Source organism: Podarcis pityusensis (assembly GCF_964106645.2).
Source record: "Podarcis pityusensis genome assembly, chromosome: 11".
In the NCBI taxonomy this organism is placed as follows: Eukaryota; Metazoa; Chordata; class Lepidosauria; order Squamata; family Lacertidae; genus Podarcis; species Podarcis pityusensis.
In genome coordinates this window covers 18,102,129-18,116,658 of record NC_138036.1, presented here as the reverse complement: position 1 = coordinate 18,116,658, position 14,530 = coordinate 18,102,129, and the positions used below count along the sequence as shown (strand labels likewise).

The 14,530-nt window shown below is 43.1% G+C and overlaps 1 protein-coding gene and 1 long non-coding RNA gene across 6 annotated transcripts in view; both read right to left on the bottom strand.

The window, feature by feature from the left end:
• Positions 1-14,530, bottom strand: part of LOC308458005 (oncostatin-M-specific receptor subunit beta-like) — a 48,848-nt gene that overhangs the window by 23,116 nt on the left and 11,202 nt on the right. For 3 of the 5 annotated variants that reach the window (XM_080972470.1, XM_080972468.1, XM_080972472.1), the window contains 6 exons: positions 12,493-12,571; positions 11,416-11,621; positions 8,293-8,452; positions 5,539-5,793; positions 4,552-4,684; positions 2,703-2,851 (listed from right to left, as the gene is read on the bottom strand). In XM_080972470.1, the coding sequence (XP_080828596.1) occupies positions 2,703-2,851; positions 4,552-4,684; positions 5,539-5,793; positions 8,293-8,452; positions 11,416-11,621; positions 12,493-12,562 (973 nt within the window). In that variant the 5' untranslated portion in view covers positions 12,563-12,571. Of the gene's footprint in view, positions 1-2,702; positions 2,852-4,551; positions 4,685-5,538; positions 5,794-8,292; positions 8,453-11,415; positions 11,622-12,492; positions 12,572-14,369; positions 14,413-14,530 lie in introns of all 5 variants that reach the window. The other 2 variants (XM_080972469.1, XM_080972471.1) reach the window with 1 other exon arrangement.
• LOC308458487 lies at positions 8,466-11,405 on the bottom strand. Its single transcript, XR_013977473.1, has 3 exons — positions 10,352-11,405; positions 9,240-10,122; positions 8,466-9,198 (listed from the first exon to the last, which is right to left on the bottom strand). It is a non-coding gene; the product is annotated as an uncharacterized lncRNA (long non-coding RNA).

Genomic DNA, 14,530 nt, shown 5'->3' with positions numbered 1-14,530 from the left:
GAATTATTTCAGGATAGTTTCATAGAATACCATGATAAAAACTAGAGATGCCTCTGCTGCAGTTTGTAATCTGTCTTGGAACATAAATTCAGATAAGAGGAAGTGAGAGTTCTACTGCTGCTATTTATAAATACAATGCCTTTTTCTTAAAAAAATGTTAGGGGTACTCTCATTTTCCTACTCACATTAAAATACTGCCCCTCAATGAAGCCAAACTGAGATTCACAAAATGTTTAGGGGTATGTGTCCTCCCAGAAAAAAAGCACCGTATAAATAAATATATGCTAGTAGATACTTGGTGGTTAGGTCTGCTTGTTTCAGTTGTATTTTGGTTCTGCTAGTAGCCATTATAGTCCCTATATGTTAATTGTTTTAGTTTTATGTTACTGTTTTCAGAAGGATAGTTTATCAAATTGTTCTGTGCTGTCACAATAGCTTTTTTGTGTTATCTACTTGTGATATTTGTACAATGTTGTAAGCTGTTCCAATATTTCTTTGAAATATGGAGCAGTATACAGTGGTACCTCGGGTTAAGAACTTAATTCGTTCCGGAAGTCTGTACTTAACCTGAGACTGTTCTTAACCTGAAGCACCACTTTAGCTAAAGGGGCCTCCTGTTGCTGCCGCGCCACCGGAGCCCGATTTCTGTTCTCATCCTGAAGCAAAGTTCTTAACTTGAAGCACTATTTCTGGGTTAGCGGAGTCTGTAACCTGAAGCGTCTGTAACCTGAAGCGTATGTAACCTAAGGTACCACTGTACAAATCGTTGAAATAAAAAAGGCCCAGTTATAAACTCTGGTAGCTCAAAATGCTTGCCCCAAATCCAAGCTGAACGTTGCAACACACAAACGTGCCGCACACATACTTCTTCTCCAGCACAATTTTTAATTCAAGACAAGTAAAAAGTCAACTAATTCCCACTCTCTCCCGGCACCAACCTGCTTTTGCTAAAGAGGCGGGACAAGGGAAGAAAATAAGGTCTCCCTCACTCATCTCAAATGCCAACAGGGCACCGAGCCAAGTTTCCCAGAAGTCCTGCTGTATTTCCCAACATCCCTGGCATCGGGTTCACAGCTATAGCAGTACCAAAGAGGGAGGAGGGAGAAATGAGAGAGAGCAGGAGAACTAAGGTGAGGGAGCGAGCAGGAGATAGGTGCATTGATCAGAGCATTTATTTGCTATTTTTGTCCATGAGTGCCAGTCTCAATCCAAATCAAGCCTGGGGGGAACTGGTGCTTTCAGTATCCATATCTACGGCTAATCTCCCTTGCATAATATTGGGCGGACCATCCCTTACAACAACAACAAAACCCCACCCCACCAATAACCTGGTATAGATTCTTCTGAAGGTCATGTCAACATTCATTGTTAATATAAATGATATGCCTTGACTATTATTTTATTCATTCAGCAGCTAAATGTAGTTCACCCTACAGGCAACTGGGGAAAAATTCCATATTGTTCTTGTTTTGCACCCCGTTTAAGGTCTGGAGGCAATTAAGTTGTGTATCAGGCCAATGGCACATCTGTTCTCATATCAGGCCAATGGCACGATCCTGTTCTCATAGCAGCCAACCTGTAAGGAAAGAGTAGCAGGAAATTTGGAGCTGGATCTTGATCACATACTGAAACTGGGAAATACCAAGGGGGCAACTCAGTGCATTGCAAGCACCGCCATCTCATGGGTTAAAATTAACACAAGCATTTAGCTTGGCCTTATCTCACTGGTAGAGCACCTGCTCTGCATGCAGGAGATTCCAGCTTCAATGAACAGCATCTCCAAGTAGCCCTTCTGAAACCCTGGAGAGCCAATGCTCTTCAGGATAGACAATATTGAACTAGATGGACTTGGTGCTCAGCAGAAGGCAGCTTTCTGTGTTCCTACTTCTTCTGCTTCCATTGGTAGCAGTAGGAGTATCATCCTCTTATCACTTGGGAGCAAACAGAACAGGGTAAAAGGGAGATATTTGCTGAGATTTACCAATCTGGATTAAAAAGCAGAGACATCACCTTGCCAACAAAGGTCCGTATAGTTAAAGCTATGGTTTTCCCAGTAGTGATGTATGGAAGAGAGAGCTGGACCATAAAGAAGGCTGATCGCCGAAGAATTGATGCTTTTGAATTATGGTGCTGGAGGAGACTCTTGAGAGTCCCATGGACTGCAAGAAGATCAAACCTCTCCATTCTTAAGGAAATCAGCCCTGAGTGCTCACTGGAAGGACAGATCCTGAAGCTGAGGCTCCAATACTTTGGCCACCTCATGAGAAGAGAAGACTCCCTGGAAAAGACCCTGACGTTGGGAAAGATGGAGGGCACAAGGAGAAGGGGACGACAGAGGACGAGATGGTTGGATAGTGTTCTAGAAGCTACAAACATGAGTCTGACCAAACTGCAGGAGGCAATGGAAGACAGGAGTGCCTGGCGTGCTCTGGTCCATGGGGTCACGAAGAGTCGGACACGACTAAATGACTAAACAACTAAACAACAACAACCAATCTGGAATTTCAGCTTGCCCAGAATTCTCTTTGTGGAAAAGAACTGGATCACCTAAGAGTTCGTTTTACCCACTTGGGGATGTCAGGGTGTAGCTTAAATTTTTGTTTAATGTTTTGCCCCAGCTGCAACATGCAGGAGCCTATTCTTTATTTTCAGATAGTGGTAGTAGGTAAAGTGTAACACCGATAGAGAAAATAAACTCTTACCTCTGTGGGCTACATCAACAGTAAGATTGGTAAGTTTCTCTCCAATGCAATTTCTGGATGTCAGTATTAAATTGTATATGGTTTGCTTGCCAATCTTGAATGAACAGGATGGGGAAGAGGTTGAGCTGCAATACGTTTCATTGGAAGAACTTTCGAGAAATGGTGATTGACTTTTCCGAGGGGAAGAAAAGAGAGTTTATTGTTCTTCCATCAGAAATAGAATATTAGAGAATATTTGGACCATAATAGAAGTGGAAATCAAGGTTTTTAAAAAGGCATACTTTTCTCCTACCCACCACCCACACCACCTCCAGTAGGGCATGTTGAATTTTTCAACTTTCAAATTCCAAAAACGAGGGGAGCTAAAATGTTGTAACTTTACTTGAGATTTCAAAAGATATTTTAGTTGAATTAATATAATTTAGTTTTGCTTGGCAAGTAAAATGTGTGTAAAAATGCATAGAAATCATTTAAAATGATTGCCAAGTACTTGCAGTTTATTGTTATTATTATTATTATTATTATTATTATTATTATTAAGCATTACTTGACATTTTCAGAAGGTAAAATTAAAATTCTTTGGTTTTTCGAAAGCAGTTTATGTGCTTCTTCTTCAAACGTAGACTTACCAAGCTAAATGTTGTCCAATCACAAAAAGAATAGCAGAGTTGAATTCCTTACACTCGAAAAGTATTTTAAAGTCCCCTCACTTAAGAAGCTTGCAAAAATTAAGTTTCACCCCCTAAAATGACACACTCTGCCACCTCCACTAGTTAGCACTAACTAGCTTTCCTTCTGAACCATGTCCTTTAAGCCGCAGCCAGCGTGACCGTTAGTCAGGGCTCTCGGGGATGATGGGAATGGTATCTTAACATCATCTGGAGGGCTATAGCACTTACTGATCAGCACTTACTGTTCCCAACCCTAACCCTGCGGAAAGCCATCTAATTAGACTTTAATTTGATTTTGACCTGTTTTTAGGAGGTAATTTAATTATTGTTTGATTTTATACTAATGTTATATATTTGATGTTAGCCGCCCTGAGCCTGACTTCGGCTGGGGAGGGTGGGGTATAAATAAAAGTTGTTTATTGTTGTTGTTGTTGTTGTTGTTGTTGTTGTTGTTATCGGCCCCTCCACCCCTAGGGCACAAAGGTAAAGTGTTTCCTCTACCTAAGTCCTGTGTGCAAATAATCCATCTGATCCAACCCTCTGGTCATCTTTCACGACACTTTCTGTCCCTGTAATTCATTTTGTCAACAACTCATTTCCTCAAAAAAAGGTACCGTATTTTTCACCCCATAGGACGCACCAGCCCATAGGACGCACCTAGTTTTTTGGGGGGGAAATAAAGAAAAAAAATTATTTTCCCCCCAGGTGCGGGGCTGGGGCGGGGGAAGCCCGAGCTTCCACCGACCCCAGCCCTCAGAACAGGCTGCTATCCGCTAGCCGTGGGAGAGTCGCGCGACTTCGCGCGGCTCTCCCACGGCTGGCAGAGCGCTGCGCGAAGCCCGAAGCTTGGGGCGTGCTGAGCTCAGCGCGCCCCAAGCTTCTGGGTGCAGGCAAGCTCTCCGCTAGCCGTGGGAGAGCTGCGTCTCCCGTTGCTAGCGGATAGCTTCCTGAAGCCTGGAGAGTGAGAGGGGTCGGTGCGCACTGACCCCCCTCGCTCTCCAGGCTTCAGCGAAAGCCTGCATTCGCCCCATAGGACGCACACACATTTCCCCTTCATTTTTGGAGGGGAAAAAGTGCATCCTATAGGGCGAAAAATACGGTATACTATGATGGCTGGCATAACTGTTGTCACTTCCTAAGGATCTCTCCTGTCAGGATCAGGGTTTCAGAACACTTACCCATCAGACAAGGTGAAGCTTGCTGGACATAGCAACTCAGCATCCGTATTTTTAGCACCAGGGTGCCAGGTACACTCTAAGTTAATCATGTCTTCTGTTTTGCAGGCTAAGTCTTTGGGTTTATCAGGCTGGTCTGTTGAAACAAGGCTGGGTTATTATGTTTTTCTCTTTCATTTCATTCTTTCAACCACCTTTGAAGAAAATTACTCTTAGGGTCAGCTGTGAGCACACCATCCACTGGCTACCAATTTTGCAGATCAAATCAATCTGATCTGATATTTTTACCACCTTTGACAGAGCCGGTCATGGTGACTTTCAGGATATTCATTTACTAGGATAATTTATATCATATCTTTCTACTTTGCAAACTTTCACTCAAGGTGGCTGATAATGTCCAAAGAACAGAACAATCATCAGCAGTCTTTTTAAAGCTGAAAACTGCATGGCAAATTATTAAAACACCCAAATCAGGCCCAAAAAACATGGGGAATTAAAAAGCACGTGTGAACAAAATTCATCACCAGATGTAAGAACTTAACAAGACATGGGGCACAAACTGAGGTGTGACCACATAAACAACTCTCTCATTCTTCCCAACTTAACCTAGTACCCATCCATATCTTGAGGTGTGTGCAGAACAGGAGGAGGCAGTCCTTTGGAAAGAGGGTAAGGAACGTCAAATGTCTCTCCCCCTGGTCTTCATCTAGCCCACAGGACTCTCCTCAGGCCAGGCACATCAGTGGTCCTCCTCAAGTTCTCTTATTAGATAGAATGTGCCCTTGAACTGTGATAAGGCCTCTTGCTCAGAGGATAAAGAGAAGCTCTGGTCAGGAGGAAAGAAGGTTATTCACCCCTGCTTTAGGACATGAGCTCCTCTTCAGATATTCCTGTTACAAAATTTCATGAACCTGGCCAGGAAGTATAAAAAGCTGCTGAGATGGACACAATCCCCTCCCGCAATGGAAACACCAAATATTTTCTGCTTACTGGTCACAAAGAGAGATGCACTTTCGGAATCACACTGGATAGTGTAGCCAAGTCTCTTGGAACGGGTAACATTTTTCAAAGTAACTAATACTCTTCGTTGCAGTCCAATGTTCATCTGCTTATCACTAAAATAAAATTTCGGTACACTCTTATTTTCCGCCCCAATGCAGCAATACTTGACGTCAGAACCCATTTCAACGAACTTATTACCCTCTGGCCATAAGAAATGCCAGCGAATGTCTACGACATCCAGCCCTGAACAAAGAAATGGGGGGGGGGGGGGGGAGAGAGAGAGAGAGAGAGAGAGAGAGATTTGCTTGTACATATAATTGTGACAATGAAACAGGCACCCTTTGAGGCATTCCAGCCCCACTCCGTAAATTAAGAGTTTTAATTTAAAAATAAAAAAATAGTTTCCAGGGCAACAATTCAACAATTCCTACCAGAGAATAAACACAACGAACACAATGAGGCTTACTTCTGAAGAAGTATTATAGGATTACGTTTCATTCACTGTAACTAGAACTCACTGTACATTTGTGTGTGTGACTTCATCGCCACCTCAAAGGCTTCTTTCTATGAAAGCTCACGCTGTTAAGTACATAGGACAGTCCTAAAAGTTCTACATGGCTCTGAGCTTTTTGCGGTAAGAAACCAAACAACAAACCATCTGGAAGTTGTTGTTTCATCTCAAAGTTGTCTCAGAAGTTTCCTTGATATCTATTGGGGAGTTGGGGAGAAGAGATTGCTCCCATGTTGTTATTGGCATCCATCAGTCTCAGGAGACAATGGAGTGCACCTCTGTGGGTGAAGTAAAACCACTGGATTGGAGAATCACGGCACCTGCTGTGGCTGCAGGGACAAGAAACTCGTAACTGCTGCCTCCTGCATTGTTTTGCTTGCATTAGCAGCATCGAAGTGACCTCTCCTACACAAATCGGGAGTGGAGTCCCGAAGACGGTTGGATGGCGCCTTGTACACCTCCTTCTGGCAACTCCTGCTGTCAATCTGATGCCAAATGTATTGCTCTGCTTTCCTTTGGACCACATCAGCAAGGCTTGGGGGGTCATTGTCTGGGCAACCCAGGACCTCTATACTCACTGCCTAGGCTTGCACATGGGGAGGTAACATTCAGTTTCATTTCACCTCAAGTTGTGCATTCCATTCTTTCTCTAGACAGACGGATGTCAACAACGTAATGGCTTTAATAGCTTTATATATAAAATTTCTGCAACGGTTGTTTTTGTTGTTGATGTTTTCATTATTAGATTGCTTGGAGATATCTTATGCAAAGCAACTCATAAATGGAAAAATAAAGAAATATAAAGGCAATAAAGTGTTGTCATGTGCACTATAGTTATTTAGCTACTGCCTTGGTACTCTACAGTACACAAGAGGTTAAGTCTAAGCCTCAGGGGGGTTTCCCACTTTATCGTTAGTGTTGCGGAGGCAGTGGAGGGATGTGGAGGCAAACGAAAGAAGAGGAATAATATATATGCATTTTAGTTATACTAATTTAGGCATGCTGTTTTGGAATTAGGAAGTTGTGTCAAAGGCGTCATGGAAAACGAAGGTTTTGATGATGGATTTGAAAGAAGAGTGAAAGCTAGCATAAGTTGAGCTGACTGCAATTTCCTGTATTTTGCGAAGAAACACCCACTGATCCCATGAATAGAAAGTGCATGTGGTAACAAAAGCTTTGTTCAATTTAAAGGGGAACACAGAACGATGAGGCAGCATTTGTGAGCCATTATGGTTTTGCCATTAGAGTATTTTTCATTCCAAAGTTGCATTTTGAAATGACTCTAACTAGTCCTGGGGATGGAAGCAGTGTCAGAAGGAAAATGAATTGATATGGATTATATATGTGTGTGTGTTTGTGTGTAACTTTGTACTAATGTAACATTTTTACATGCAACTGTATGTAATTTTTACATTTAAGCTATCTGTTGTTGCTTTGGTTTTCTGTACACCGCTTAGTGATATTTTCAGTATATTGAGCAGTAAAGAAATTAAATCATCAAGCAAGGAAGGAAGGGAGCAAGCAGATAAGATAGGTTCTGTTTGCTCTTAATGCAAATCGAACACATCAACACTTCCCAAAAGGACATGAAAAATGAAGCACAAAATTCTTTCAAAATTCTTCCAAAATCTTTCAAAATTCACACTTCCTCGGATTCTGTAATGCTGTTCTCCAACAAAAAGGTAAAGGTAAAGGAACCCCTGACCATTAGGTCCAGTCGTGGCCGACTCTGGGGTTGCGGCGCTCATGTCGCTTTATTGGCCAAGGGAGCCGGCGTTTGTCTGCAGACAGCTTCCGGGTCATGTGGCCAGCATGACTAAGATGCTTCTGGCGAACCAGAGCAGCATACGGAAATGCCGTTCACCTTCCCATCAGAGCGGTACCTATTTATCTACTTGCACTTTGACATGCTTTCGAACTGCTAGGTTGGCAGGAGCAGGGACCGAACAACAGGAGCTCACCCTGTCACGGGGATTCGAACCGCCGACCTTCTGATCGGCAAGTCCTAGGCTCTGTGGTTTCATCCACAGTGCCACCTGCATCCCTCTCCAACAAAACGTTTGTGTAAATGTGTAAATAAGCATGCCTTATATTTGGAGCAACTGCTTACAAAAATGCCTTTGCTATCGGCCAGGCAATAGGCTCTCTGTCCTTGCATTCAACAGTGATAATACAGTTCCCCCAATGGGCATTTTGCTCTTTCCTACTTAAAGGTGACAATGTTTGCTCACCATCTGCTATCTTCCATGGGCTCCAGTCGGTCCAAACTTCAGAAAACCTCACCATGCTCCTGATCCTTACTGCATGAGCTGCACACTCCAAGGGTATTTCAGAAGTCCAGTTCCATTGCAGATGTCTATTTGCTTTACTGACAGTGGTCGTATAATTCTCCTAAAAAGCAGGCAATTGGAAAAGAAAACAGTGAGGCAATATATATTGAATAATTAGGGACAACTCTATCAGTAGAGCATGAGACTCTTAATCTCATGGTTGTGGGTTCGAGCCCCATGTTGGGTGCAAGATTCCTGCACTGCAGGGGGTTGGACTAGTTCAGGGCAGTCCAACCTTTCAGACCAAATGGGTCTGAAAAGAGTACTTTGACACAGAACCCACAGGCTGGACAATACATGGTTGCACAACAGGGGAGGCAGCGAGGCCAATATTTAAAGCCCACTCCAGCCCCCAGCCCTTGCGCTGCCTTCCCAAAGAGATTGAGAAGGAGGTGCAAGGCTCTGGCATTGTCCTAGAGTCCTCCCACCTCCTTCCCAAAGCTGGGAAAGCACTAACTAGGCACTAACTAAGATGGCGGAGCACTCTAGGACCCTGTCAGAACCCTCACACCTCCTTCCCCAAACCCAGTGCCTCATCTACCTGTGGGGGAACATCAAATGCTGCCAAGAGCTGCCCAAAAAGATATTGAGGGCTGTGTGTGGCCCTTGAACCATGAGTTGGACCACCATGGACTAGATGATCCTCATGGTCCCTTCCAACTCTAGAATTCTATAGATTATACCCTTTAGCTTATGAAATGTGCAGGCATCTGTATATGTGGAGGAGTGACCATTCTAAAAATAATAATCATAGGGCTGTCTCTAATGTTGCATGAGCAGAACTCAAGCTCGCACAACAGATCTTTCCTTATTCCTTATTCTGCCTCCTCGTCCTCTGCGGAAGCCACTGTGCCTCATCCCTCCAAGAGATCAGGGAGACCTATTGCAACATTTTTGGCTGTGTTGCATGAGGTTGCAGTGCTGGGAGAGGGGGTATCTACTGAACTTAAACATTGGCTTAAGATTCCTCTGCTCAGTTCCGGGCAATTCCTCCCTCTCTCACTGCAGCCCCATGTGACACAGACCACACTATTCAACAGGTCTCCCTACAACATTCCAGAAAGTCTTTCTAGTTTATTTATTTATTTGTTGAATTTATATCCCAGCTTTGGCCTCCATGGAGCTCAGCATGTCTTACATGGTTCTCCCCCCTCCTCATTTAATTCCCACAACAACCCTGTGACATAGATTAGGCTGAGAGGCAGTGACTGGCCCAAGGTCACTCAGTGAGCTTCCTTGGTTTTCTTGGTTAGTCACTTTTGGTGAAAGAGAACACTGGATGGCGGACTAAACGAATAAGCCTGAATCGTTTCCAGACTTCCAAGTAAATGCATGGTGACTGTCAACATACACCAGTGGCGCCTTTTCAGTTTTCTGACTTTTGCAAAATGTGCCTGGGAATTGGCAACGTTCACATACGAGTTGAGGCAGTCGCTAATTTTGGACATTCAATAAAACTTACGTAAGACCAATACGTTGAAAGCTACCTCCACTAATATCAGCTCGGTTTAGCAACTCGGTCAAAGATCTAGTCACACCCACCCACCCACACGACTTATCTCTTATGTTCCACTTGTTTTCAGTTAGATAGGTTAGACAGATAATACTTTCTACTTTGTCAGATTAAATGATAGCTTGAAGTGTGTGTTAAGTGTATTCAGTATACCTTAAATTTCTGTAACAAAATCCACTAGATTTGCTTGACCCCTCAGCATTTCATTTATTGCTGGACTATTCGAAAGCACGTCAAAGTGCAAGTAGATAAATGGGTACCCTTCCGGCGAGAAGGTAAACGGCGTTTCTGTGCACTGCTCTGGTTCGCCAGAAGCGGCTTAGTCCTGCTGGCCACATGACCCAGAAGCTGTACGCTGGCTCCCTTTGCCAATAAAGCGAGATGAGCGCCGCAACCCCAGAGTCGGCCACAACTGGACCTAATGGTCAGGGGTCCCTTTACCTTTACCTATTGAACACTGGGTCTACTTTTAAAAGGACTAACCATTAGCTTAAATACTGAATTATTTTGATTATTTTAAACAACTTTATTCACAAAATTTACAGCCCATGCTTGATTATGTGCTAACAAAACCCAAGGAGAAATTGACAATGCCCTACAGACCTGGGTTTTGTTTGTTTGTTTGTTTTTTAAAAAAATGTACACAGCTGATAGCAATTTCGCATGGGGGTTCTGTTCCTGACCCCTGCACGCAGAAGTGCTCCCTGCCCCATGGCACTCCTCCCCCCATTACACCCTTTTCATGCTGTGTTGATTGACATTTTCGGGTCACTTCTGGGTTCAGTGCAATGTGCATGTGGGCGATCGCACATCTTTTGGACACGCATTAATCAGCCATTGCCTGAATGTGAAAGCTTTGTCGTTCCTCAAGAGCAAATGAGGAAGGCAATTCTTTCATAAATATGCCTCCATATCCCAGAAAATAAGGAAGGCTAGATAAAAGATACTACAGTGGTACCTCCGGTTGTGAATGGGATCCATTCCAGAGGTCTGGCCGGATCCTGAGGTTTTCGCAACCGGAGGAGAAGCGGTAGACCGCTTCTGCACATGTGCGCGTGACAGTAAACTGCTTCTGAGCATGCACGTGTGGTGAAACACTTCCGGGTTTGCTCCTTTTGCAACCCAAAGTTTACGTTACCCAAGGGTAATGTAAGCCAAGGTGCTACTGTATTTAATTCTATGATTCAGCCCTTTTGCAATTACAATTCTGCGTATTTACAGCAGTTTAAGGAACTGGCTAAGTATTGTGGCAGACATTAAGAATCCTGGGTTTTAACTCAACATAGAACAATGACTTTCCCCAGCCTATATTCAAATGTTTTGCTTCTTCTAATGCAGCCTGCTAAGTGTATTTTGAATAACAGGCATAGATGAGAACACATATGTATGTGGCTTATCTGGTTTTCATAGGAACATAGGAAGCCATCTAAAACTGAGCCACACCATTGATCCATCTAGCTCAGTTTTAACTACATTGACAGGCAAAAGTTCTAGGCCTTTCCCACCTATACCTGGAGAGGCCAGCGTCTGGGAATTTCACGAAAAGTTGGGAAGTCAATAATCTTCTCTTCGGTTCGATTGACTTGGATATTAAAAACAAATTCTGTTTCAGAGTAGTATGCTTCAGAATCATCGCCAACATCCCATTTCACTGACAGCTGCTGAAGATGAATGTTCATGGAAATCTCAAGGTTTCTAGGTTGAAACAGATTACGATCTAAGGGAGAAAAGAAAAGACTCACTGACACTTCAGGCTCTGTTGAACAGTCTTTAGGGTAACATTAACTGTGGCGTAGCATATACAGTGGTACCTCGGGTTACATACGCTTCAGGTTAAATACGCTTTAGGTTACAGACTCCGCTAACCCAGAAATAGTACCTCGGGTTAAGAACTTTGCTTCAGGATGAGAACAGAAATAGTGCTCCGGCGGTGCAGCGGCAGTGGGAGGCCCCATTAGCTAAAGTGGTGCTTCAGGTTAAGAACAGTTTCAGGTTAAGAACGGACCTCCGGAACGAATTAAGTACTTAGCCCGAGGTACCACTGTAATCTGGTACTTCTGCTTTGTGTAAAATAACTAAAAATCCCTGCACTTAAGGACACAGATACCTAGAAAATGTACCTCATTTGGCCTGAAAATATGCTTTACAGTGCAATTATTTACTTGTCTGCTCAGAAGTGTGCTCCATTGAATACAGTGGTACCTCGGTTTATGAACTTAATCCATTCCGGAAGTTCATTCTAAAACCAAAACCTTTCTTAAACCAAGGCACACTTTCCCTAATGAGGCCTCCTGCCACCAGTGCCCTTCCGCCGATCGGCTTCCGTTCTTAGACTGAGGTAAAGTTCTCAAACCGGAACACTATTTCCGGTTTTGTGGAGTTTGCAAACCGAATCGTTCTTAAACCAGACTGTTCTTAAACCGAGGTACCACTGTACTATGGTACATACTCATAAGTAAGTACTACCAGTTTTCTTTTTAAAAGCAGGAAATTACCAGTCCCAGTTGGTACACACACTGAAAGAAACATTGTTGCCTTGCTATATATGTACTATTTCTTTTCAAGAAAACAAGCATTCATATACATACCTTGATTTTCAAACAGGCCAGAATGCAATACTACATAGAGAACTACCGTCCGAAGCACCAAACGCTCCATTGGTTATACCTGAAAGAAATAAGCAATACATTTCTTTTGGGTAAATCCTGTGCTTGGAATCGTATTCAACAACCCCAAATTAATTTTCAAACAATGTAATAAAATAATAATAGTAGATCTGAACCTCTGTCTGATCCTCTTGGACAGAAATAGGGTAGTCCCTGGGCTAATCTTGACCCTCCAGAGATCCAAACTGGCCTGGCAATTTTTATTTTTATTTTTATTTTAAGCCAGGCGCACCCACCAATCAAGTGATGTCACCTGTCAATCATACGGTGCATTGCCACACTTTACCAGGGCAGCGCTGCAATTGATTTGCTCAGTCAAGCCTCCCTGAAAGAGACTTTTCCCTCAGACAGTTTTCAATTAGGAGCTAGAATATCTGTTGCTAGGAAGTTGTTTAAGGAGTCTCTGGCCACTGTGAGCACAGGAATCAACTGCTGGATCACGCCAGAGGCACAACTGTAATTGAAAACTAATAAAAAAATTATTACAGGATGAAGCGGCCATGTTGAGAAACCTAGTTCACTATCATCCATGCAGAATGTATAATAATATAACCTCAAGGATGCCAACAAGCAGGACTTTCTATCTATAAAAGCCACTGAATAAAATTATCTGATATTGCCTTTTAAAAAAAAAAAATAATAATGTGGTATTTATCTAGTTGTGTATGCTTTTTAAATTGAGGTTAAAACCAACTTTTCCCTGCTTTACTGTATGTGGTAACCTGCAGGATTCCTTTATGCTAAGCTGCAACCCAGCCTAATTCATGTATCCTGCACTAATACAGAGATCAGAATGCAACTCTTGGTCAGGCAGCAGAATTCTCTAGGTTTAGTAAGACAGTTTTGGTTCAAAAAACAGGAACATAAAAATACATTTACAGGAATACTGTATAGCCCCCCATTTTAGGGAGAAAAGCATACGAAGTGTATATTGACCAGTTAAATGGGGTTTGACAGCTCATTAGCACAGATGGGCTCGTCATGCCCTTACTTCTGCCAAAAGACCAATATTGATTCACTGGGAAAATAATACTTTTGGCCCCCTTTGATCATTGGATAGAAGATATGACCACTCTTGCAGCCTATGAATGGATTGCTTTTAGACACAGATTGTGTATGGATAAATATGATGACGACTTGGAATGCATTTGTAAAAATTATAATGACTTGTAAATAAATGTATCGGGATGCGGGTGACACTGTGGGTTAAACCACAGAGCCTAGGACTTGTTGATCAGAAGGTCGGCGGTTTGAATCCCCGCGACAGGGTGAGCTCCCGTTGCTCGGTCCCTGCTCCTGCCAACCTAGCAGTTCGAAAGCATGTCCAAGTGCAAGTAGATAAATAGGTACCACTCCGGCGGGAAGGTAAACAGCGTTTCCGTGCGCTGCTCTGGTTCGCCAGAAGCGGCTTAGTCATGCTGGCCACATGACCTGGAAGCTGTATGCCAGCTCCCTCGGCCAATAAAGCGAGATGAGTGCCGCAACCCCAGAGTTGGCCATGACTGGACCTAATGGTATGGGGTCCCTTTACCTTTAAATAAATGTATACTTGCTGGAATAGTAGCATTACAGTGGTACCTCCGGTTGGAAACAGGATCTGTTCCGGAGGTCTGACCGCATCCCGAGGAATTCGCAACCAGAGGACCGCTTCTGCGCATGCACACATGGGGAAGCCCAAAAAAATATTTCCAGGTTTGCCACATTCGCATCCCAAAGTTTACATATCCAGAGGGATATGTAAGCGGAGGTACGACTGTGCTTATATACACATTATCGTATTGTATCACAGTTTCAAGCACCTTTTTCTTTTTAAAATTTCTTTCTGTTTCAATTTCTTGTCCCCTGAAAAAATTCAGTAAAATATAAGTATTCATTTCACAGATAGAACAAGAACAGTTTGCAGTCCTAAACTGGCATTTGGTAAATATTTCCCTGATACAGGTAACTTCACAGTAATGTA